Source organism: Protomyctophum bolini (genome assembly GCF_963924005.1).
Source record: "Protomyctophum bolini genome assembly, chromosome: 22".
Lineage (NCBI taxonomy): Eukaryota > Metazoa > Chordata > Actinopteri > Myctophiformes > Myctophidae > Protomyctophum > Protomyctophum bolini.
Window position 1 is genome coordinate 15,020,190 of NC_137883.1, and position 26,725 is coordinate 15,046,914.

The 26,725-nt window shown below is 44.5% G+C and overlaps 1 protein-coding gene across 2 annotated transcripts in view; it reads left to right on the plus strand.

The window, feature by feature from the left end:
• megf10 (multiple EGF-like-domains 10) overlaps window positions 1-26,725 on the plus strand; it is a 61,938-nt gene that overhangs the window by 11,212 nt on the left and 24,001 nt on the right. For both annotated transcript variants that reach the window (XM_080794421.1, XM_080794422.1), the window contains exons 3-18: window positions 503-604; window positions 1,479-1,579; window positions 1,935-2,027; window positions 10,001-10,247; window positions 10,654-10,774; window positions 11,632-11,768; window positions 13,158-13,370; window positions 16,471-16,645; window positions 16,949-17,069; window positions 18,209-18,372; window positions 18,574-18,676; window positions 22,319-22,465; window positions 22,612-22,746; window positions 24,371-24,499; window positions 24,846-24,974; window positions 25,272-25,400. In XM_080794421.1, coding sequence (XP_080650547.1) covers window positions 503-604; window positions 1,479-1,579; window positions 1,935-2,027; window positions 10,001-10,247; window positions 10,654-10,774; window positions 11,632-11,768; window positions 13,158-13,370; window positions 16,471-16,645; window positions 16,949-17,069; window positions 18,209-18,372; window positions 18,574-18,676; window positions 22,319-22,465; window positions 22,612-22,746; window positions 24,371-24,499; window positions 24,846-24,974; window positions 25,272-25,400 — 2,246 coding nt within the window. The remainder of the gene's footprint in view (window positions 1-502; window positions 605-1,478; window positions 1,580-1,934; window positions 2,028-10,000; window positions 10,248-10,653; window positions 10,775-11,631; window positions 11,769-13,157; window positions 13,371-16,470; window positions 16,646-16,948; window positions 17,070-18,208; window positions 18,373-18,573; window positions 18,677-22,318; window positions 22,466-22,611; window positions 22,747-24,370; window positions 24,500-24,845; window positions 24,975-25,271; window positions 25,401-26,725) is intronic.

Sequence of the window (26,725 nt, forward strand, 5' to 3'; positions counted from 1 at the left end):
GTGTGCGTGCGACTGTGTGCAGGCGACTGCGTGCGTGCGGCTGCGTGTGTGTGTGCGCTTGTTGTTGTTGTTGCCCTGGAAGATTTCAGAAGAGGTGAAAGTGCGAATCGGGGGATGGTGGGAGGTAGTTGGGGTTAATGGGGTTAGGGGGGGTTAGGGGTCGAGAGCTGACGCGTTATAAAGTCCTCAGACAGACCAACTCTGGCTGTGATGCTGGTGACACCTGTTGGGGTGTGAAATGTTGTTAGTTACAACGGAGCAGTTTAGCGTAATGCCCAGCACGCACGCACGCACGCACGCACGCACGCACGCACGCACGCACGCACGCACGCACGCACGCACGCACACACACACACACACACACACACACACACACACACACACACACACACACACACACACACACACACACACACACACACACACACACACACACACACACACACACACCCACACACACACACACAGCTGACGGTATAACCCTTGTTGTGTTGTGTTGCAGTTACTCTGTGACGGTGCAGGAGTCGTACGCTCATCCATTCGATCAGATCTACTACACCAGCTGTGCAGACATCATCAACTGGTTCAAGTGCACCCGCCACCGGTGAGAGCACAAGTGAAGTTCAAGTGACATTATTGATGAATTCCAAATATTTTCTAAGTATTCTGAGGCACCCCTGGCATCAAGGCACCCTAGGGTGCACCCCTGGCATCAAGGCACCCACTTTGAGAAACCCTTGATTAGACCTTGGAGCAGTGCCGGTCATGAGCAATTTGGTGCCCCAGGCAGGGTTGTTTTCATAACTCATTTAGCTGGACCCACTGGAACTCCCTCTAGGACCCTTGGAGGTCCCCAGAACTCATATTGAGAACCTCTGTTCTTGACATACTGTAGGGATCAATTATGATCTAACAAATTAGAGCCTTATATAAGATAATTATCTGTAGCCCCTCCCCTTCTGTTATTAGCGTACAAACTAATTTGTCAACCTGTATTGTTCACCATGGTTTTTTGTTTTAGTTTTTTCACTAAACTGTCCATGTCTGACAAAAACAAACTTTTCAATATTACCCCGCATTGTATATTGTATTTTACCCTGATCTACACACATTGTGAGTCTGTAGATCTGCTATCTTCAAATGGCCAAAATTGGATGGAGGGGAAAGGAACTGGTTGTAATAACGTGTTCCTTCCATGCGTCACGTCCAACCGGGGAAACTCCCCCCTGTCAGGTGATAAGAAGCGGCCTGCTCACTCCTCATGCATTGAAGGAAGCATGTGCTCAATTCAGGGCTCTCCCCAAGTTGACAGAGGGAGAGTAGCGCCATTGGCACCAGATGAGAAATGTGTTACAGAATTGTGGAAAAACAATAATAAGAAGAGGAATATCCCTAAGGGGACAATAAATACTATTATCATTATTATCATTAGCTGTGCATGCTAATGGAATCCTTCCGGTGATTGGTCGTCCATGCAGGGTGAGCTACAGAACAGCCTATCGGCGGGGAGAGAAGACCATGTACCGCAGGATGTCCCAGTGCTGTCCTGGCTTCTACGAGGACGGAGACACCTGTGTCCGTAAGTATATCTTCATTTAGTCATTTACCTTCTACGAGGACACCTGTGTCCGTAAGTATCTTCATTTAATCATTTTTACAGAACAAACTGCCAAATCCTCCACGAATACGTTTGAGAACCACTGTTTTAGAAGGCATTTTGCAGAATGGGCCTGCAGGTCTTAATGCCTGTATTGTGTGTGTGTGTGTGTGTGTGTGTGTGTGTGTGTGTGTGTGTGTGTGTGTGTGTGTGTGTGTGTGTGTGTGTGTGTGTGTGTGTGTGTGTGTGTGTGTGTGTGTGTGTGTGTGTGTGTGTGTGTGTGCGTGTGCGTGTGCGTGTCTGTGTCTGTGTCTGTGCGTGTGTTTCTGCTCTGCAGCTCAGTGTGCAGAGACGTGCGTGCATGGCCGCTGCGTGGCCCCCAACACCTGTCACTGTGAGCCGGGCTGGGGAGGCAGCGACTGCTCCAGCGGTAAGACCCTACAGCTGTGCCTGTCTGTCCGTTCCCGTGTGTGTGCGCATGTGTGTGTGTGCGCATGTGTGTATGTGCGTGCCTGCTTGTGAGGGCCAAAAAGGCCCCACAAGCCTAGTCGAATTTTCCTGACTTCTCATAATAATAAGAAACCTTCGCTGGTGTAGAGGGCAGACACATCCTATCTCCATATTTTAACTGGTTTTGTTTTTCTGTGAATAAACGCCCAACTTGATCGTACTACAGTGTCACACAAAAGCATCAAAAGTATCAGAGCCGCAAAACGTGTCGCGAGGCGACACGCTTTGAGCTGGTAGAGATGCTACTTTTCTATTTTAGAATTTGAATCTGAAAAGTAACGTTTTGGACATAATGACGTTTCCACCTGAGAGTGACAAAATGCTTGTTTTGTGTAAAAAAAAAAAAAAGATTTGCAGAGTTCGGCTTACAGTATACAAATAGGAACGAGATTCAGGATAAGGTTGTATAGGTTTAGGGATTATGGTTAAAGGCATATTCATACTTTTAAGTTTTAAGTGATAATAAAGTAATAACAGAGAGATGTGTTTGGGTGAGTGGTGAAGCGCTTAGGCTCAGTAACATCATGTTGTAATTTTGGTCACCCTATTACCTTATCACCAAAATCTGGAGTATGGATAGACCTCTTAAAATGTGGATGTCTTCACAAGAATAGTAATACTGAAGAGTGTGTGTGTGTGTGTGTGTGTGTGTGTGTGTGTGTGTGTGTGTGTGCATGCGCGTGCATGCGTGTGAGACTTGAATGATCTAGGAATGTACTTACAGCAGAGTGACGTGTATTTGCCAGCGTTCTTCTGTCTCCCACGCTGTCTGACACGCACGCACAGCAGAGAGATGTTATGAAACCCTAGCGTCCGTCCCTTATTCTGGGGCCAAAATATCAGCTCTACAAGCTCACAGATCTGCAATCTGCTACTTTTGATGCTTTTGAATTTGAATCCTAAAAAGTTAACAGTTTTGGACATATGAGGTTTCCATCCAACAGAGACGATATGGGGTTTAAGTGGTTCACTGTGTTTGTAGTTGTGGACAGTGTATTTTTGGGGTATACAGGCACTCCCGCTAACCGCTTCAGCTAACCACTGAGAAACATTAGAGGAACAAAAAAACATGCAGTAATATAACGGGTTCCTTCCACCCGCTATGTCCAACTGGGGAAACTTTCCCCTGTCAGGTGAAAAGAAGTGTCTTGGACTCCTCATGCATTGAAGGAAGCACAAGGTCAGTCCGTTGCTCCCCCCAGGTTGGCAGTGGGAGTGTAGAGCCCAGGATTACATTAGACAGTGTTGACGAAAAAATGGTTTACCAAAATCGTGGGATACATTTTTTAAAGATGGAGTGCCGTGGTTTTTATACCTTTTATGATTTGTATGTGTCTATGGAGTTAACATTACTCTAGACCAGGGGTTCTCAACCCATGGGCTGCGACCCCTCGGGGTGTCACCAGATTATTTTGGGGGGTCCCAAAATAGAAAAAAATAAATTGCAACTGAATGGCTGGAAAATGGAAATTAAGAGTTTACATAGTACGTGGTGCATGCACAAACTTTCCTTAATGATTATATCTGGTTTCAGTATTCATTTATGATATATTTTCTCCATTATTAAGGTTATTTTTGCAGTCCGTTTGTATTGGGGGAGGGGGGCGGGGTTCGCGAGACATGGCCAAAGCATTTTCGGGGGTCCCCAGTCAAAAACGTTGAGAACCCCTTCTCTTGACCCCCATTGTGGTTAGAATATTCAAATACTGGTATGTCTTCCCTGTGCATTTTTTGTTTCTTCCTGAAAGCTGAAAGCCTTTGAGTCAAAAGACCCAATCTGAAATACACACATCATAACCCTTTGTTTCATTGAAATTATGTCTGCATTTTGATCACAGATATGCTCTAAAAGTATGACAACCTTATTATTGTGTGCGTGCGTGCGTTAAAGCTCATATCACTTGCTGTCTGGCTTGAGTCGTCTACCTCGATGTCTTTGTGTCATGTTCAGGGACTATACAACATAGTAGAGCTGGTGGTGGTGGCCGGGCCGGCCCGGCCCCCAGGGGCCCGTGCCAGCTGTCTCCAGTTTCAGCCTGCTAATAAAGCAGCTTATTGTTGTGTCTGCAACCTGGGGTGGGGCTCTCCCCGGACTGGACCGGACCCTGCCTCGCCTTGTCTGCACACAACGACATTGATACTTATATAGGCTGCTGGGGGATTTGGTTCCTGTACCACTCTGTCTGATCCCATTTTCTGAGTGGTTTAGTTCCTGTACCACTCTGATCCCATGTTCTGAGTGGTTTAGTTACTGTACCACTCTGATCCCATGTTCTGATTGGTTTAGTTACTGTACCACTCTGATCCCATGTTCTGAGTGGTTTAGTTACTGTACCACTCTGATCCCATGTTCTGAGTGGTTTAGTTACTGTACCACTCTGATCCCATGTTCTGATTGGTTTAGTTACTGTACCACTCTGATTCCATGTTCTGAGTGGTTTAGTTACTGTACCACTCTGATCCATAGAGTAATACAAGGATAGAGACTGAACCGGAGCGACCCGCTATTAATTTCAGTGGAAGTTGCTCAGTGGCGTTTTGAAGCACCCGGAAGAACGGTCTACTTCCGCATTTGACCAGCACATTTTGGAGGTCAAATGCGGAAGTGCAACCGAGCACTCAATGTTAAACTCCAGCGGCACGGGGTTTCCTCGTCATAAATCCACGGATCCGCCTGCAGTTCACGCTCGAACCACTAGGGCAGAGTGCTTCAACGTTGGAGAGCCTCCCTGGGGGCATGCTCTGATCCCATGTTCTGAGTGGTTTAGTTCCTGTACCACTCTGATCCCATGCTCTGAGTGGTTTAGTTCCTGTACCACTCTGTCTGATCCCATGTTCTAATTGGTTTAGTTCCTGTACCACTCTGTCTGATCCCATGTTCTAATTGGTTTAGTTCCTGTACCACTCTGATCCCATGTTCTGAGTGGTTTAGTTCCTGTACCACTCTGATCCCATGTTCTAATTGGTTTAGTTCCTGTACCACTCTGTCTGATCCCATGTTCTAATTGGTTTAGTTCCTGTACCACTCTGATCCCATGCTCTGAGTGGTTTAGTTCCTGTACCACTCTGTCTGATCCCATGTTCTAATTGGTTTAGTTCCTGTACCACTCTGTCTGATCCCATGTTCTAATTGGTTTAGTTCCTGTACCACTCTGATCCCATGTTCTGAGTGGTTTAGTTCCTGTACCACTCTGATCCCATGTTCTAATTGGTTTAGTTCCTGTACCACTCTGTCTGATCCCATGTTCTAATTGGTTTAGTTCCTGTACCACTCTGATCCCATGCTCTGAGTGGTTTAGTTCCTGTACCACTCTGTCTGATCCCATGTTCTAATTGGTTTAGTTCCTGTACCACTCTGATCCCATGTTCTAATTGGTTTAGTTCCTGTACCACTCTGATCCCATGTTCAGATTGGTTTAGTTCCTGTACCACTCTGATCCCATGTTCTGATTGGTTTAGTTCCTGTACCACTCTGTCTGATCCCATGTTCTAATTGGTTTAGTTCCTGTACCACTCTGATCCCATGTTCTAATTGGTTTAGTTCCTGTACCACTCTGATCCCATGTTCTGATTGGTTTAGTTCCTGTACCACTCTGATCCCATGCTCTGAGTGGTTTAGTTCCTGTACCACTCTGTCTGATCCCATGTTCTGATTGGTTTAGTTCCTGTACCACTCTGTCTGATCCCATGTTCTGATTGGTTTAGTTCCTGTACCACTCTGATCCCATGTTCTGATTGGTTTAGTTCCTGTACCACTCTGTCTGATCCCATGTTCTGATTGGTTTAGTTCCTGTACCACTCTGTCTGATCCCATGTTCTGATTGGTTTAGTTCCTGTACCACTCTGTCTGATCCCATTGGATCTGTTTTTAAGTTAATCATAATTATCCTGATTATTGATGATGCAATAATAATGTGACCATCAATACATTAATGTCCATTTCGGCCATGGGACATTCTACATAATGGAGTACTTTCTCATTTTTATATACATTTTGATGCCAATACTTTTGTACTGGCATCAAAATGTAGTACATTTTGAATTCAAGCCTTTTAATTGTAACAAGAGCATTTCTACATTGCAGTATTGATACTTTTACTTAAGTAAAACATTTGAGTAATTTTTCCTCCCCACCTGACCCCTCAGGGTGGAGAGAGAGCTTGTGATTTCAACAGGAGGACCTCATGATCATAACACAAGATCATCAGCTGTTTAGCTGTTGTTCCTCTACTACATGAAACAACTAGGGGATAAATAGAAAGAAAGAAAGAAAAAAACTTAGGCGTTTTGCCCCCTTCCTACCTGAAAGCCCTCCTCCGTACAATTCACAAATTTAATTCATTAAGTGCCACGGATGGATATCCGTCTTTGTTTTATATTGATGCGGTCCTAAGTACATCTAATTATCTCTAGAATGCTAGCCCGATGTAGACGGGCGATGACAACGAGACTCAAGGCCATTGAGTCACGGTCTGTTTACCTTTTTCAGATGCTTTTACCTCGAATTCTAATCCCAGATTCCTATTCTAATCAAAATGAGCTTTATTGACGTCCGATCACGGCCACATCGCGGTTACAAAATGTATGTTTCGAATGACTTGGAAATGTGATGCAATAGATTTAACATAGGAGTGTTTAACTTCCGGTTCAAGGACCTGGGGTAATATATTGCCCTTGAATAGTATTCGGCTGAAAGACCTCGGCACCCCGAAGGAATTAAATTAATTCCTACGGTACGTGGCAGTATATGTGTTTAGTACAGCACTTGAGTAAATGTCAGCCATGTCATTTCGTTACTTCCCAGCACTGTGTATGACAGTAAATGTTGACCCTATAGCAGTTCCTCTCGGAACACTGTGTCGGCGTGGCGTCGACTCCTCCGGCAGCTACACATCATGATGGCTCTTATTCCCTCAGATGAAACTCCCAGTGTGACGAATATTTGGCCCACAAAGGACTCTCTCTGTGTGACCAGTGAAAATATAACTCTGACACACAACAGCTGTTAGAGAGAGAGAGAGAGAGAGAGAGAGTGAAAGGGAAGAAGAGAGCTTTATTTGGTGTGTTTTTATCATATGGTTGGAGCTGCGTAGGAGGTGGCCTGGGGGCATTTTATAGACACACTTTTATCCTCCTGATGTAAGTCAGTAGGTTCATTTTCTGTAATGATGATGATACAGTGGTGGAAAGTAACCAAGTACATTTACTTGTACATTTACGATCAAGTAGGCTACAGAGTGTTGGTGACGCAGACGCACATCTCTCTCTAGTAGTCTGTCTGTGTCTTTAAGCGTCTCTGTCTGTGTTCTGGGACTCTGTGCCTGACAAAAGGATGGTATTTAATATGGTTGATAAATCGTGTTGCTCGTGAACATCATCATGCCATTTCATATGTGCCGTGCCGCGCGCACACAGCGCAACTCGGCGGTCTTGTGTCACTGTCTGCGACAGTCAAGGCAGAGGGAGGAAGAGAGATAGATTCATGAGCTCTGGCACGGCGGCACCTAATAATTTACAAATTAAGTACTGGACGGTGTGTTTGTGTGTGTGTGTGTGTGTGTGTGTGTGTGTGTGTGTGTGTGTGTGTGCGTGTGCGTGTGTGCGTGTCCGTGCGTGCGAGCGTGCATGCTTTTCCCCCCAGTAATTTCAAGAAGAAATAAAAGAAAAATCTAAGAAAATCCATATATTAGAAAACAGATGTTTAAGAAGTAGTGAAAATTGCCGACCTGCAAGCTCACAGTACCCACCATTCTGTGAGCTTGCAGGTCTGCTACTTTCACTATAGTTTAGGTCCCTGGTCATTTCTATTATGGGTCTTTCACTATAGTTTAGGTCCCTGGTCATTTCTATTATGGGTCTTTCACTATAGTTTAGGTCCCTGGTCATTTCTATTATGGGTCTTTCACTATAGTTTAGGTCCCTGGTCATTTCTAGTATGGGTCTTTCACTATAGTTTAGGTCCCTGGTCATTTCTATTATGGGTCTTTCACTATAGTTTAGGTCCCTGGTCATTTCTATTATGGGTCTTTCACTATAGTTTAGGTCCCTGGTAATTTCTAGTATGGGTCTTTCACTATAGTTTAGGTCCCTGGTCATTTCTAGTATGGGTCTTGAGCTTAAAAAGTTTGGGAACCACTGGTGTACTACAGACAGCATGTAGCAAAGTGTTCCTGTATCGTTCTAAATGATGAGGAACAGCTCCGCTTGAGTGGACTGAAAAATGTGACACAGTACTGTACTTAAGTATAATTTTGAGGTACAAATATTGTACTGTATAAACCCTCATATACTGTGTGTTTGTGTGTTTGTGTGTTTGTGTGTGCGTGCGTGCGTGCGTGTGAAAGTTTCATTGCCAGGGGAGAGTGGTGACTGTAGTTCACGTGTTTCTCTGAAAGATGAAAGACCCTGGCTGGAAAAAACCTCAAATAAAACAAACAGGCAGAGGGCTGAATTGAGGGGTTCCTAAAGCTGACCGCAGTTAAAGGGGCACATGACGAAGGCCTTACGTAGTGGTGGGAAAAAGCACTCGCATACAGTATTTTACTTAAAATATCAATAGCCTACTGCAATGTAGTCTGTGAAAATCCGGAATTCAAAATTTGCTTCAGTAACTGAAAGTACTGGCATCAATATGTACTTGAAGTGCTAAAAGTAATTGTGCAGAATCTCCCATTTCAAGTTTTCAAATGTATGAAAAATCTTTTGAAAATAGCAGATCTATAAGCTCACAATGCGTCACATCGAGACACCCACAGACACACTTAAAGGACGACTTCAACACTTTTCAACCTATGATCATATAATTTGTCCTCATTGTAATGTTCATGATAAAATAGCAAAACAAAAGATCAACTCGGTCTGTGTCTCATAGGAGGGCTGAGATTTGTATTATAAGAACGGTGGCTTTCATTATAGCATGGTAACTTTTCAGGAGCAGAAAGCCCACAAATACATTTTAGTTGACTAAATCAACTGTAGATTTATTCAACTAAAACTGAACTAAAACATGTCATGACTATGTCACAACTAAATGGACTTTAATTCAAAGAGGCTATTGCTAAAACAAAATCAAAATTTGCTGTCAAAATCAACACTGGTGAGCTTGTAGATTGCAGATTATTGTTGGGGGTTTTTTTACGACAAAGTAATGCATAAATCTTGACGTTGAAAGATGGAAATATACAAGGTTTTTGCCCCGATAGCAACCATATGTTGCTGACATGCTTTGAAGCTGTAGTGGTCATCAGCACTGAGGTGATTGGTGGGCACAGCCGCCCGTCAACGCTATAAAAGCGTGTGTGACAGATGCAGATGTGTGAGCAGATGTTGTAGCATAAACAGTAAACATTGTGGTGTTTAGGTTTGGTTGGCTATTTGGGCTACAGACATCTATCGTTCATCATTCAGAGCAAACCATACTGCCAGAAATGACAGCTTTAACCCATGAAGACCTGAGGCCCATTCTGAAAATGTGAAAAACCTATGCTATTTATTGTGAGGGATAATAAACGGGTCGACTACTTATTATTATTATCCCACTTATGACATGGCTACTTAATATATAAATACATTAATACATTGAACCAAAAGTAACACCGAACGAGGTTCCTTGCTTACGGTAATGAAAGTATTCCATCTGCCCAGCGCAACACGTTCCACTCGAAAAACTATTGAATCAAATCAAGTTTCGGTTACGGCATCATCTATTTCTCGCTTCAAGTGTTTTCAAAAACGTTCTTGAGAGCAACGTTTAAACAAACAAACAAAAAAACAATGAAACGATGAAACAATTCAACAATGACATTTTTTTTGTTTAATTAATTAATTAATTGTTCTAATGGCATGGCATCATTATCTTCCATTGTCTCTCTCTCTCTCTCTCTCTCTCTGCAGCGTGCGAGGCCAGCCGATGGGGGCCACACTGCAGCAACCGGTGCCAGTGCCAGAACGGCGCTCTGTGCAACCCCATCAGCGGATCGTGCATCTGCGCCCCGGGCTACCGCGGCTGGCGCTGCGAGGACCGCTGCGACAGCGCCACCTACGGGCACGGCTGCCAGCAGCGCTGCCAGTGCCACAACGGTGCCACGTGCCACCACGTCACCGGAGAGTGCACGTGCCCCGCGGGATACACCGGTGTCTTGTGAGTATGGGGAGTGGTACTTTAAACTGAAACATTTATTAAAGGTAGGGTACGTTTTTGGCTAAAACCAAAAGTATTTGGTTAAAAGGTTAAATCACTATATTTTGATAGTAATCATTGCTACAGTATAGAGTGTTTGTTCGGTAACAGTCTCTCTTTAACACGTTGGATACCTTGGACGTCCACATGTGTCGGATCTTAATAATCAAATCAAATAAAACCACAAGGTGCCTAGGACGTCGGGAAAAATAAATAAATAATAGAATAGCGATAAGAGTTTTCTGCTTGCCAATATCAATGTAGATGGTCCTTGACCTAGAAGCCGAAAAACAGAGAAGCACTGCTTTAAGGTCACATGGGTCTTGACAATAACAAGAATATATGTTTGTCTTTTTTGGTTCTGTAGCTGCGAGGATCTGTGTCCTCCGGGGAAACACGGGCCGCAGTGTGAGCAACGCTGTCCTTGTCAGAACGGAGGTGTGTGTCACCACGTCACCGGAGACTGCTCCTGTCCTGCTGGATGGATGGTACGCACGCACGCACGCACGCACGCACGCACGCACGCACGCACGCACGCACGCTGTGTCCTAGGGTACTGTGTTTGTCCTCCTTGCTGTGTCATAGGGTACAGTGTAACTGTGTGTGTCTTCCTTGCTGTGTCCTAGGGTACAGTGTAACTGTGTGTGTCTTCCTTGCTGTGTCCTATAGGGTACAGTGTAACTGTGTGTGTCTTCCTTGCTGTGTCCTAGGGTACAGTGTAACTGTGTGTCTTCCTTGCTGTGTCCTATAGGGTACAGTGTAACTGTGTGTGTCTTCCTTGCTGTGTCCTAGGGTACAGTGTAACTGTGTGTGTCTTCCTTGCTGTGTCCTATAGGGTACAGTGTAACTGTGTGTGTCTTCCTTGCTGTGTCCTAGGGTACAGTGTAACTGTGTGTGTCTTCCTTGCTGTGTCCTATAGGGTACAGTGTAACTGTGTGTGTCTTCCTTGCTGTGTCCTATAGGGTACAGTGTAACTGTGTGTGTCTTCCTTGCTGTGTCCTAGGGTACAGTGTAACTGTGTGTGTCTTCCTTGCTGTGTCCTATAGGGTACAGTGTAACTGTGTGTGTCTTCCTTGCTGTGTCCTATAGGGTACAGTGTAACTGTGTGTGTCTTCCTTGCTGTGTCCTATAGGGTACAGTGTAACTGTGTGTGTCTTCCTTGCTGTGTCCTATAGGGTACAGTGTAACTGTGTGTGTCTTCCTTGCTGTGTCCTATAGGGTACAGTGTAACTGTGTGTGTCTTCCTTGCTGTGTCCTAGGGTACAGTGTAACTGTGTGCGTCTTCCTTGCTGTGTCCTATAGGGTACAGTGTAACTGTGTGTGTCTTCCTTGCTGTGTCCTATAGGGTACAGTGTGTGGCCAGCCGTGTCCGGAGGGCCGTTTCGGGTGGAACTGTTCCCAGGAGTGCCAGTGTCACAACGAGGCGGCGTGCAACCCTTCCACCGGATGGTGCCAGTGCAGGCCCGGCTACACTGGAGAACGGTACGCCCAAGGACTCAAATGTTACAACACGTGTGCAATGGAGCGTCGCAGTCCCGCGCCCTTCCATGATGACGACGGGCCCAGGAATTAATTCCCCATTAATTTTCCCCATAGACATTTCAAAAAGTATTTATTTAACCCATTTAGGCCTCTAGAGCTTGTAGATCTGCTAGCTAAATTATAACACCAAAAGGGGTTCCCGCCCAAAATGTGTTAAAGCCTCGAACAAAGCCAACTCGGATCGTGACAAATCATGACAACACAATTCTTGGGGCCGAACAAATAATTAGAAAGAAGAAAAAAAGGGCAGGTTACAACACCTCTTCTGTTGTTATCTTTGTAATTAATTGTTCGGCCCAAAATATTGGGTTTGCTGTCAAATTTGTCACGATCCGAGTTGGCTTTGTTCGAGGCTTACAGATCTTTAAATTAATACATTTTGAAATGTCTATGGAGAAAATGCATGGGGAATTATTTCCTGGGCCTGTCGTCGTCATGGCACGACGCGTGGCGCTTATAGAGCAATTTTGTGAGGGTACACGGAGAGAACATGCAACCTCCACACAGAAAGGCCCTTTTGTCAACCCCACGTATCATTCTTAAAGGGTTCTCAGCAGCAGGCCTCTGTTTCAGCAGCTCCAACCCCAGTGTGTAAGCGCAGCGTCCATTCACGGCCCCCGGACGTGCGCTGCCATCCATATAATTAGCAGTATCAGAGAGCGCTGTACCATATACTTAGACTAAAATAACCCCGCCAGGCCCTTTTCATGACTAAATAATGGCCTCAGGGTTAGCCAGGCTTCAGTCCCACCGCACACCAACACACTGCTGTACATGATGCTTTTACTCTCTCTCTCCCTCTGTGTGTGTGTGTGTGTGTGTGTGTGTGTGTGTGTGTGTGTGTGTGTGTGTGTGTGTGTGTGTGTGTGTGTGTGTGTGTGTGTGTGTGTGTGTGTCTTCACTTGTGAGGGCTAAATGTCCCCCAAGTATAGTACAATAAGTTGTGCGAAATGTACACCACTGATGTTTGGGGTTAGTCTTGATTTATACGTAGTTGCGTGCGTGCGTGCGCCACACCCTGGATCCGTTCGGAACCTTTTAACATAAAACTGTGAACAGTGTACCCACTTCAGCCACTACATTTCGTCCATTTGAAAATAGACAATCGACAGATTTTTTACATTTGAAAATTTGAAATTCTGCACAATAAGTAATTTGACTTAACTTACTTATTTTACTTAAGTACATTTTGATGCCAATACTTTTGTACTTTTACTCAAGTATACATTTAGAATTCTGGACATTTACTTAACAGAGTTACAGAGTCGTTCCACAGTGCAGTATTGATACTTTTACTTAAGTAAAACAAAGTTGTTAAACGGTATCCAGGTGCCAGGAGGAGTGTCCGGTCGGGACGTACGGCGTGGGCTGTGCTCAGACGTGCGGCTGCCAGAACGGAGCCAAGTGCTACCACGTCAGCGGAACCTGTACGTGCGAGCCGGGGTACACGGGGGACGTGTGCGAGGTGCGCACCTGTCCCCACGGACGCTACGGGCTCAAGTGTGACAAGACGTGTCCCTGCTACGCTCCCAACACACGCAGGTAACCTACCATTTACATTTCTTTCAAGCAGGGGTCACAATTACAACACTAGAGTTTGGGCCTATATGGCCCTCATATCTAGAGTTTGTAGGTTGTCGGTCTAATGACTGTCGAACAGGATGGGATTTTTGTTTTTACTGGCCCGGGATTGGGACGGGATGGGATTCTTTTCAGTGGGAGTGAGATGGGATGGGATGGGATCAGATGTTTTCAAAAAATCACAGCCTGCTGAATTCAGTGATTGACCGATCAGAAAATGTTTGACAAACACTGTTAGATTTTGTGGCTGTTGTTTTCGTGTGTATTAACCCATTTAGGCTTGACGTCGGAATTTAAAAAATGTCTTCTGAAAAACCTTATGTTTCTGACTGTATCAGTGGTTCTCAAAACATTTTCACGATTTTTCTAAAATAGCAGACCTACAAGTTCATAGCGTGGCACTCGGTGCCGCACTATGAGCTTGTAGATCTGCTATTTTTCAATAGCTAAATTAAATGTTTAAAACACCAAAAGGGGTTCCCGCGGCGCCCAAAATGGGTTAAGACCAGGGGTTCTCAAAAGTGGGGTCCGGGGACCCCCAGCGGTCCTCGAGGGGGGTCCTGCAGCAAACTGTGTTGACAACAATATCTCTTACTAAATCTTTTCACATGGTGGTCCGCGGCGGGCCATGAGAATGTTTTGACGAACACTGTAGCTGTTGTACTCCCAGGGGTCCTTGAGGGCGTTCCTGGGGGATCCCCCAGCAGACTGACTGAGTTACATTAGAAAGATTGTGACACGTACAGTATCTCTTACGACAGCCATTTTCAACCCTTTTCATATCAAGGTCAATTTGTTGTATTATGTATTTGACCCACGGAACACTATTTGATGACATTTAACATCTTAGATTATTTTGTTAGATTTTTTTGTCCACAATTATGCTGATGCTAATGCTGTATTGATGTCCGTACCATAGGAGAGATAACAGGAAAACGTTGATGTAAAAAAATCTGCATTCTCAAATTGTTGTATTCTTGTAAATAACGCAGATCCATTTGGTTTCATTTTAAACTCTCAAGAGTTAAAGATCTATAAGGGTCCATTTGGTTTACAACTCTCATCATTTAGCTGGAACCACCTGGAACCCCCCCCCAAGGACCACTGGTGGACCCCCGACCACTGGTTGAGAACCACTGTCTTACGGGAGTCCCATGGCCAAAATACATGTCAACTTGAGGGTTTCCCTGACAGGAACATGTTTTGACACAAACAGTGGTCTTGTTGTGACTGCGTGGCTGTTGTTTCATGTCTGTTGGAGCGCAGGGCAGTTAACCAGGCTCACAGTAAAGGCATTGTTCTGGCCCTATTGGCCGGCCATCAGAGAGACGACAGCTGTGAACAGCTGCCCGTGCAGCGGCCCTCTCTCTGTTGGTGGAAAAAGTACTCAAATGTTTTACTTAACCCGTTCTGACCTGAGATCAGATTAAAAAAATGTCTTCTACATCCTGACAGTTTTCATTCTAACCTGAGATCAGATTAAAAAAAAATCTTCTATGTCAGTCGCTCTTCCATCTTTCAAAAATAGCAGACCTACAAGCTCGTAGCGCGCCACTCGGTGGCGCGCTATGAGCTTGTATTTTTGCTGACACTGCAAGTTGTAGCCGCGTACGTGCGTCATTTCCATCCACCAACTGTTTAAAAACCCGGAAGAGACGCCAGCTCTAGACATTTTTTGATGCGGCAATGTGCTTGCGCCCATAGGAGGGCTGTGGGCATTTCAGAAAGCCGTCCACCAGTGACATCATCGTTAGGCCATTTTCGCATTGCAACTTTTCTGGGATAGAAAGCCTGCAGTTTCGATTAGCTTGGATTCCCCAAAGATGATGTCACTGGTGGACGGCTTTCTGAATTTTGGTTTCTGAAAGTTTAGTTACTTTGTGATTTGATTATTATTACAAAACAGAAACATGCTAACCACTTCAGCCCTACAAATATTCTGGCCATTTTAAAATAGACGATTTACAAGCTCACAATGCGTCACCTCGTGTTGTACATTTTGAAGATTGATACTTAAAGGTAGTGTAGACAAGTTTCCAGCCAAGATTTAAAATATATATGTTTTGTTGGCCTTTTTCCCTCTATCTTTCCCTTTATTATGATGCTGAGGTGTTCTCCTGCAACAGCACACTCTCCCTTTGGCCCCCTCTGGCTGAATGCACTGTTTATATCCACTGCAGTTTACTACCCGGGACGTCAAAGGGGATTTAAACTTTTAGCCAATTGCAGCGCGAGGCTGTGACTGTGTGTTCGACCCAGCAGTATTATAATGAAAACGCAATGCGATTTCATTGCAAGTATAATATTATCCCCATATCTTAGTTTCACCATTGTTCATGTGAAATAGTATGTTTATGATGTAATAATTATGTAAGCCTGTTGAAATTATGAGAATCGCTATGTATAGCGCATGGTTGGGTGGTCCGGCCGGCTTGAAGCTTGCATTCAACCCGTGCTCGCCAACGGTGACAAGCCGTCGCTGATCATCATAGCGATTTTTCTTCATTGCAATAAATAACCGTGGACAAAGTAGTTCACATGAACGATGCTGTAGTGGCTGGGGCATTTGAGGGGCAATATGTTTTATATGCACGATTACAAATGAAAGATAATTGAATTGAGAGCCAGTGAGTCTGCTCCACTACTTCCTACTTCCTCATTTGCGGGACTCGTCGTGTCAGTCTTGTGATATTGTGATGATTACGCTACAGTTACCCTTAAAAAAACATGTCAACTCAATGTCATTGTTGTAACTATGATATCGATAGAAATTCATAATTTTTTAATGTCATATTTAGCCATACGAGCGCAATATCCATAGCGTCCCTCCCAGCAGCAACAACAACCCCATAGCCTGAAGTGACCTGGCTCAGCCAATAGAATGACGGGGGGACGGGGGTGGAGCTAGATTTAAATTTGTTTGGAAACACTCAATCAATTCTGTGTACAAACACTGGAAACTTGTCTACAATACCTTTAATAAATGAAGTAAAAACATTAGAGTACGTTTTCCACCACTGTTAACTTGACACTGTGCCCTCTCTCTCTCGTCCCCACCCAGCTGCCACCCGATGTCGGGGGAGTGCACATGTCGCCCGGGCTGGTCGGGCCTGTACTGCAACGAGACGTGCGCGCCGGGATTTTTTGGGGTGTCGTGCCAACAAGTGTGTCACTGTCAGAACGGAGCGGACTGCCACAGCGTCACCGGAGAGTGCATCTGTGCTCCCGGGTTCAAGGTATGTATTTTATTTGGAATGGTTCAAGGTATGCACTTTTAAAAGGCACATTCCAGTGCTGGAGTGTAACTCGAGTACATTTACTCAAGTGCTGTACTTAAAGTGCAAGGGACACACACTATACTTCACTTGAGAGTGTCCATTAATTCAGTGCATGTTTTCGCGCGGGGGGGGGGGGCGTACCCAGTTCAAATCAATATGTCCGTACAATATGACAATATGAAACATGACAATATAACCATATGAAATATGAAACATGACAATATGACAATATGAAACAACCCCGGTTGCCGTTGCTTGCAGGGTTCCAACTGCTCCGTGGCGTGTCCAGCAGGAACACATGGCATCAGGTGCTCCTCCAGGTGTAACTGTAAGAACGATGCCACCTGCTCACCTGTAGATGGAGCCTGTAGCTGTAAAGCAGGTGAGATGAACGCGATCGCACCCTAACATAATTTTCTTTATGTATTTATTTAATTTTGTCATCACTTCCAGTTTCACTTTAATGAGGGAATAATATCTGAACAATTTCCAATCTGGGAATGAAGATCCTTACCAATAAGATTCGTCACCAATGTGTTTGTAACAGTGTCTAGTAGTAACACATCACCAATGTGTTTGTAACAGTGTCTAGTAGTAACACATCTTACAGACAGGCATACGCATACAGTACCCGGTCGGGAGCGGATGATATCTTACGACTGTTGTAGTCTAGTTTGTAGTCATCAACCAAACCGGAATCAGAATTACCCAAAAGAAGCATCATGATTTTAGGGCCTACCAAATAAAAGCTTTGATGTGGCTCATGAATCTGATTGATTCTGAATCCATTGCAAGCGTTTGTTTTGCACAAAAAACATTGCAGCTGTACGAAAACCTCCAATTATCCTCTTTTTATCTGCAAAGTGTTTGTTTCATAAAAATACACCGTAGATAATTATGTTATGAGCTACTTCCTGTCAAGAAATTCCTTGCAGGTGATTTTTTTTCTCAGTGTTGGAGTTTGGAAGTGCTTGTTGGATATCACTCAACGGCCTGCTTACCACCTGTTTACCACCTGCGTACACGGCCTGTTTACCACCTGCAGGAGGTTGCTTTACTGAAAATGAGCGCTTCCAAATAAACTTTCAGACAGTGCTCAGCTGTCACTCTCTAGTTCTAGGCCAGCATTTTGTGCAAAAGTGCATTTAAATAATTTCAAATTCATATGGCTTTCTCTGTGTGTGTGTGTGTGTGTGTGTGTGTGTGTGTGTGTGTGCATTGCCAGATTTACACAGACTATTTTTTTTAAGTTTGTTGTTTCCCCGCCACCTGCCCACCTGCGGTCGCTTCTCGCCCTTAAGGCATCTTACTGGTATATATATATCTTTTTATTTTTTATTTATTTTAAATATTCTTTGGGGCTTTTTGCCTTTATTGATAGATACAGTATTACGACAGGAAAGGGGGAGACAGATGGGGGGGGGAAGACAAGGTCGTCGGGATCGGGACTAGAACCCGCCATCAGATTATATATTTGTTTAATATCTCCTGACATGCGTGCGTGCATGTCCGTGTGTGCAGGGTGGCACGGTGTGGACTGCTCTATCAGCTGTCCCAGTGGGACATGGGGTCTGGGCTGCGAACGCACCTGCACCTGTCTGAACGGAGGTGCCTGCCACGCCCTGGACGGACGCTGCACCTGCTCGTCTGGATGGAGGTCTGACAGGTGTGAGCAGCCCTGCCAGGTAAGAAGACCCCACACTCATCCATCCAGCACATGTCGTAACCTTGGTTGGTTGATTGATTGATTGAAAATGTTATTAAAACTACTCATGACAGAGATGTCCGTCTTATCGAACCCATCTGTTATCTGCCCATGACAGAGATCTCCGTCTTTTAATGCTTTATATTTGTTTTATATATGCTTTATATGTTTCCCCATGCAGGATGGTACCTACGGCATGGGCTGCACGGAGCGCTGTGACTGCAGCCACGCAGACGGATGCCATCCCGCCACAGGATACTGCCGATGCCTGGCAGGATGGACCGGTGAGTCCTCGTTTAGACCTGTGTACAGTGGATTACCTTAACTCATCTAATGCCAAATGTATTTCGCCCCCGTTCTCTTGTCGCCACGCTCTTTCCAGAGCAAGCTCTTATTTTGAAGAGCAAACAAAAAGCATTGCACTGAGCGGGTCGCTCAGTGCACCTACGCATTGCGACACAACTCACAACTGTTCTAGAGGTCTGTGGCCTATAATGCACAGTAAACTGTTCTAGAGGTCTGTGGCCTATAATGCACAGTAAACTGTTCCAGAGGTCTGTGGCCTATAATGCACAGTAAACCAACTGTTCTAGAGGTCTGTGGCCTATAATGCACAGTAAACCAACTGTTCTAGAGGTCTGTGGCCTATAATGCACAGTAAACTAGAGGTCTGTGGCATATAATGCACAGTAAACCAACTGTTCTAGATGTCTGTGGCCTATAATGCACAGTAAACTAGAGGTCTGTGGCCTATAATGCACAGTAAACCAACTGTTCTAGATGTCTGTGGCCTATAATGCACAGTAAACTAGAGGTCTGTGGCCTATAATGCACAGTAAACCAACTGTTCTAGAGGTCTGTGGCCTATAATGCACAGTAAACTAGAGGTCTGTGGCCTATAATGCACAGTAAACCAACTGTTCTAGAGGTCTGTGGCCTATAATGCACAGTAAACCAACTGTTCTAGATGTCTGTGGCCTATAATGCACAGTAAACCAACTGTTCTAGAGGTCTGTGGCCTATAATGCACAGTAAACCAACTGTTCTAGAGGTCTGTGGCCTATAATGCACAGTAAACCTATAACCTATAAACCTATAACTATAATTCACAGTAAACCGAGGGTCCTTGTTCTAGATCTAGAGGATCCTGTTCTTTAGGTCTGTGGCCTATAATGCACAGTAAACCGAGGATCCTTGAAATGGAAAAAGGTTTGGGAATCACTGCTCTAAAGGGCATTGATTATGAATGCTTAACAACAGTGGCGCTCGGTGGCCACGAGCGGTACTTTCTCTGTCCTCCCAAATCGTTTGCAGATCTCCCCACTTGAATCGAAATGACAATCAAGAATAAATACAACTGCCTGGGGACAAATAGAACGCAGTGCACGTCTGCCACCAAAGGCTGCAGATATTAGGTATTCATTTTTGGCTCCTCAGTCAGAATGCAGGAGGTGGCAGACCATAGCAGCTCCAACCATGGCCAAAACATGAACCCTTAAGCAGTACTGGAATGTAACCTAAACCTAATCAGAAGCCTTTTGAAGGCAGGTGCTGGACCCAAAACAAACACAAGCCACAAATGAAGGTGCCACACACTGTATAGCGCCCCCACGTGGGCTCCAGTGTAGCTACAGTACATAGCTGTTGTAAACATTGGATGACGCGCACGTCTGCCATTTCCAGCGCGTAATGGGGCCTTTAAGAGTCCAAATTGCATATAGTTTTCAAAACATTTTACCACTTCAGAGGTTTATGAGGCACGCGCTCTTGAAACCTGGATTGTTTTATATCCATCTGATTACATACTGTAGGACAAGCTACTCATTAGACACCTCACTTTTGTTTACGGTTTATATTGTTTGTAACTCTGCAGTGTCGACTAAACCTTTCGACGAAACATTTCCTTCGACTACCTTTTTTCACAGATGAAAACTAAATAAAAACTAAGCTACTGTATGATGACTAAAACTAAGTCAATTTCATCAACAAATAAAAACTAGACTAAATGTTATGGAGGGACTATAGTGGAGAAGTGATCCAGTAGATCTAAAAGACAAGTCATTTTATGCTTGGTTGCATTATGGGGTGAATCGCTCTGAAATAACAGATCTACAAACAAACACATTGTGAGCTTGTAGATCGGCTATTTTCAGAATGCAAGTGTAAAATCAGGCATTACGGTGCCATCAAGGCCCACTGATATATTTTAGTCGACTAAAACTAGACTAAAACTAAAACTTTTCAGATGGCTAAAACATGACCAAAACTAAATTAAATTGTATTCAAAAGACTAATGGCTAAAACTAAATTTATTTAGCTGTCAAAATCAACACTATAACTCTGTTACTTTGTACGCGTTACAGTATAGGTAATCTTGGAACCCCGGCGTCACCCCTGGACCCCCACTGATATAAATGCTTGTTAGCCAATTAATGGCAAGCCCCAAGTTCTATTTCCAATTACAATTTAGAATGTATGCACCCAGAGCGACTCACAATAAGCAAGTAATCACATACATGGAATGCAGAAATGCAGCAGTGTAGTGCCTCCCCAGGTAAGCCAAGAACCTAGCATCTGTCTAAACAACATGCATTTAAATGACATCCTTGAGAAAACAAACCCTAAGTAACAACAACATAAGAACGAGGGGTTCTCATGCCTGAGGCAAACGTGCGTGTATGTATGCATGTGCGCGTATATATGTGTGAGTGAGAGTGACGTAACAGACGTATATACGCAGCACAGACAGACAGAACGGGCGATTCATAAACACAGTGGCCGTGGAAGTACATGTACTTAAGTACTCTACTTAAGTACATGCTTCGCCTCGGTGGTTAAAATCCCTGTCGGTGAATTATCTCCCGCCAATGACCACCTAACCAGATATTATCCCTTACATAAGGAGGACATTTTCAAAAAAGAGTGTACACAATTTGTCGTTTTTATGTGGACCCGCCCACCAGTTCTTTAAGTATGCCTGGTTTGCCTGGTGGGTGGTGATGGGTGGTGTGGACCCGCCCACCAGTTCATTAAGTATGCCTGGTTTGCCTGGTGGGTGGTGATGGGTGGTGGACCCGCCCACCAGTTCATTAAGTATGCCTGGTTTGCCTGGTGGGTGGTGATGGGTGGTGATCCACCAGTTCATTAAGTATGCCTGGTTTGCCTGGTGGGTGGTGATGGGTGGTGATCCACTTGAACTGATGCCCATAGCAACCAGGATCTGGACGTTGTGCGCGGCTGCTTGCTGTCCCCTAGCAACTTCACTGCAGGCACGCACGCACGCACGCACGCGCATACACACACACACAGCTACCTCAAAGAGGCCTTTGTCCCGAGGCAATTAGCTGCGTACACTGTTACATATGCTGGACAGAATGCCAACATGGGACGGAAGGAGAGGAGGTTCACACGGGGTCAGAGCCGATAGAGAGAGAGAGAGAGAGAGAGAGAGAGATAGAGAGAGAGAGGGAGAGAGGGGGGGAGAGGTAATAAAGTACCTGTTCACCACTGTGGGCGGAGTCTGGTTGGTGGTAACTAACCTGTGCAGGTCTCCACCAGGCCAGGTCAGGTTGTGGCCTCCTGGTGGTGCTATAATAGGTTAATGTGAAAAGGGTGCCATTTCTTCTTATGCCTTTGATGGCATTTGGATGATTTGAGGCATTTTGTTGTAAAGTAACTTGTCTTTTCAACTTTTGTTGTAAAGTAACTTAACACCATTTAAATTATGTAATTAAAATTACAAAAAATAATTACATATACTTGAGTACAACTTTACGGTATCTGTAGGCCTACTTTACTTTACTTTGACTATTTCTATATTACAGTATTGATACTTGATTACTTAAAACAGTGAGTACTTTTTCCACCACTTTGTTCGGGGGGAGGGACTTTCTGATATATATTTCTTGGTTTATTCCCCCATGCAGGAATCCACTGTGACAGCGTGTGCCTGGAGGGCCGATGGGGACCCAACTGCTCTCTGCAGTGCAACTGTAAAAACGGAGCGTCCTGCTCGCCAGACGAAGGCATCTGTGAATGTTCCCCCGGTTATCGAGGAGCCACCTGTCAGCGGAGTAAGTCCCATGACATGACATGACATGACATGAAATGACATGACATGACATGACATGACATTAGTAGTCGACTATGACTACTCAATCGATTAGTCGACGAATCGAGGTCAAGCCTATTTATAATGAATTATACAATGTTATTGCAGTCTGCTCTCCGGGGTACTTCGGCCACCACTGCAGCCAGGCGTGTCCCCAGTGTGTCCACAGCAACGGCCCGTGTCACCACGTCACCGGGCAGTGTGACTGCTTACCGGGCTTCAGGGGGGCGCTGTGCAACGAAGGTGAGTTGTCACCCACTGTCATTAGGGTTGTCACAATTATAGGGTCGACCGATTATTCGGCAACGGCGATTATTGGCGACGATCATTGTGCCGCTTCACGACGCATTGTGAGCTTGTAGATCTGCTATTTGCACTACTTCTTAAACTTTTTTTGTGTGTGTGGTTGCTGTAGGCAACGCACTATTGTTGTCGGTCCAATATTTTTTTGCCAGCAAAATGAACCTGCTTTTTGTTAACTTTTGCACAACAGCAACGTGAAGCGTTTTGCCAAGCTTCACACACACACACACACACACACACACACACACACACACACACACACACACACTGTTGTCACATGCATCACATGACATCATAATATAGAATATAAATAAACTGATCCATTTGGCCATCTGGCAAAAAACTACAATGTCAGTACTAAGACATCAGTAAAATGACATCATTGGGCATATGGAGAGAAAAACACACAGAGAAGCTGATTTCTGTAAATCAGTGGTTCTCAAAAGTGTGGCCTTGAGGGGATTGACTGTTTTTGGTGAACAGATTTGGTGCAGAGGGGGAAAGAGAGCAGTAAGTACAGAATCATGGGTCAAATGTACTAATTATTAGGGGGCACGGTGGCACAGTCTCCTCACAGCTAGAAGGTCCTGGGTTCGATTCCCGCTGGGGGCGTGTTCTCTCCTCCGCGTCACCAGTGCCCATACCTGAGGTGGGGTTGGCGAAAGGGCCTTCCTGTGTGTCCCCTAGGGTAGGTGCCCTCACAAAAACATGCAGTATTTCTGGTCTCTAAACTGCCTCCCCCTGGCCAGCCGGGTCACCTGATGGAGGGGAAAGGAACTGGTCGGAATAACCTTTGAGTATATATTAATAGAGACGACACTCTGAGGAAACCCTGAGGCGAAATGGACATAGTGGCCGAATTTGGTATTGCTCATGTGTTTGGCCCAATCAATCCCAGAATGCACTCTGTTCCTACCCGGAAGGAGGAGTGAAATCGCCTCATGCGCTTTTGAGCAACTTAATGCAAGTGGATGGGAGGATAAATCCGGTGCCGTCTCTATTAATATATACTCTAAGTCTAAGGGAATAACGTCCGGCCGGGGAAACTCTTCCCTGTCAGGTGAAAAGAAGCAGCTTGGCAGAGCAACTGTAGCGCCTAGGATTACATTAGATAATTGACACTGGGTGAAAAAATGGGTGCAAAATCGTGGGATAAAAAAGAAAGGGTGGGGGGGGATGTCCTTGCTTCATCTCTCTCAGCTAAGGGGGTCCTTGGCCTGTATCTACCCAATAAGACCAGTTTTCTGAAAATGTCAGTGGTTCTCAAACTATTTCATGTCATGTCATTTGGCCACGGACCCCCATTTGAAAATGTGTTGTTCCAGGGACCCCCCCCAGAAGCAAATATTGGAGTTAAAAACGTTTGCCTTGAAATAATATATATTCAGTGATTTGCACACATTTTCACGATTAAAATAAAATAGCAGATCTATGAGCTTGTACTGTTGTCTGCTGTTTTTCACTTGCTCAAGTATAAAATAATCGTTAAAAGTGGTTCAAAGCTGAGGTGACACAGGTGCATGCGTTCCAGGTCCTCATGTATGAATTCCTTCATGTTCCGCAGTGTGTCCCAGTGGCAGATTTGGTAAGAGCTGTGCCAGGAGCTGCAGTTGTACCAACAACGGAACGTGCAACCCCATCGATGGCTCCTGCCAGTGCTACCCTGGATGGATCGGCAGTGACTGCTCCCAATGTACGTACAAATAATGATGCTCTCCAGGAGCCAGTTGCTACACCTCACGCTAAGTTCAAACTTAGCCTACAGTAGTTATAGCTTAAACAATTTTGAGGTATTTGTACTTTACTTGAGTATTTCCAATTACTTTACTTCTACTCAACTCAGAGGCAAATTTTGTTCTTTTACTCCACTACATTTGTTAGCTACATTGTAGATGTTGATTATTATTACAAGACATACAGTAACCACTTCAGCCCTATATACATTTCCGCCATTTGAAAATCGATGATCTACAATAGCTGGACAAGCCCTGTTTTTTTATTTTTGAAAATAATATTGTTATTGTTTGTTGACTTTCCAGCCTGTCCTCCGGCTCAGTGGGGTCCAAACTGCATCCATACGTGTAACTGTCACAACGGAGCCTTCTGCAGCGCCTACGACGGAGAATGCAAGTGCACGCCCGGCTGGACGGGCCTCTACTGCACGCAACGTGAGTTACACACGCACGCACGACAGGCCAGGCCAGGGAGTCAACCTACGAGCAATTGCATAACAAACGCATACTAATTTGGGTGTCCTGTTTGACATACAGTACAGTTTGACAACCACTGACAAGCATTACATACAGTAAGTATAGCCTGTGAGCTGGGGTTCTATGGGAAGGACTGTTCTCAGATCAGATTGTGTGTTAACTGTGGTCCTTCCATGGCAGGCTGCCCGCTGGGTTTCTACGGTAAGGACTGTTCTCAGATCAGATTGTGTGTTAACTGTGGTCCTTCCATGGCAGGCTGCCCGCTGGGTTTCTACGGTAAGGACTGTTCTCAGAGCTGCCAGTGCAGGAACGGAGCGGACTGCGACCACATCTCCGGTCACTGCACCTGTCGCACCGGCTTCATGGGACGCCGCTGTGAGCAGAGTGAGTCTCACACACACACACACACACACACACACACACACACACACACAAATAGAAATAGTTGATAAATTAGTGGATGGAATTATAGGGATCCGTCTTACGCACAAACCCTCTGATTATAGCTTTGTTTTGTTTTCATGTTATTTACCACCAGAAATGTCCCATTGGGGTAGAGATGCGTCTTCCTTCTTTGCCCATTTATTAAGCCAAATGTATTTATTTTCACACCTTGATGCGATATACGTCTGCGGAGATGTCAACAGCCGTATTGGGGGACACTCAGACTATTTAAATGAAGTGGATAATATCCCCTTACGTCACTCTATTGATGACTGTATAAATCGACACGGTGAAGCCTTTTTGGAATTTCTGCTTGACTCTAAAATGTGTGTTCTAAACGGTCGTATAAATCCCCTTGATGACAACTTTACCTCAATCTCAACAAAAGGACGGGCTGTAGTTGATTATATTGCAGTACCATTTGACTGTCTGGGCTCCTGTTTAGACTTTAAGGTATTACCCTCAACTAAACTCATTTCGGACTGTCAATGTTTTGATTTAATTAGTAATAGGTGCCGTGTACCAGACCATTCACTATTATTTTTAAAATTTGCCACACGGCCCCTGCAAGCAGATATATGTAGTGAGGAAATTAACCACGAACCAAATAAAGTGAACATGACATTTAAACGTAGATTGTGTAGATGTGTACCAAATCAAATTTGTTCTGACAAAATGGAAAAATGTTTAAAAGAGCAGGTTGATAAGATGCAGACAATTAAAAAAACACAACATGAACTTGATAACTGGTATAGTGGAGTCTGTAATCTGTTATATGGGGAGTTGGGAAATGGTCAAAGGAATAAGGGTCAGTCTAACTTCAAAAATAAGAGTCACAGACCAAATAAACCATTTTGGAACGAGGAGTTGAATGATCTATGGAAGGCAATGCGAAATGCAGAACATACCTATTTAAAATACAAAGGAGATAAGACTCAGAGAGAACATTATAGAGTTAATTATAAGTTAAGTCAAAATATGTTTGATAAAAGACTACGTTATTTTAAAAGGCAGTATAATAAAGGATATATCTTGCATCTGGAAGAAACGCATGCAGCCAATCCACAACGTTTTTGGGATCAGATCAACAAACTCGGACCAAAAAGGCATAAGAAAATACCAATGGAGGTATATGATGATAAAGGACAACTCATTTCTGACATTCCACAGGTGTTAAATGAATGGGAAAGATGCTTTAGGGACTTGTTTTCAGGGAAACAAGAGGGAGAGAATTTTGACGCAGCTTTTGCTGAACATATTTGTTT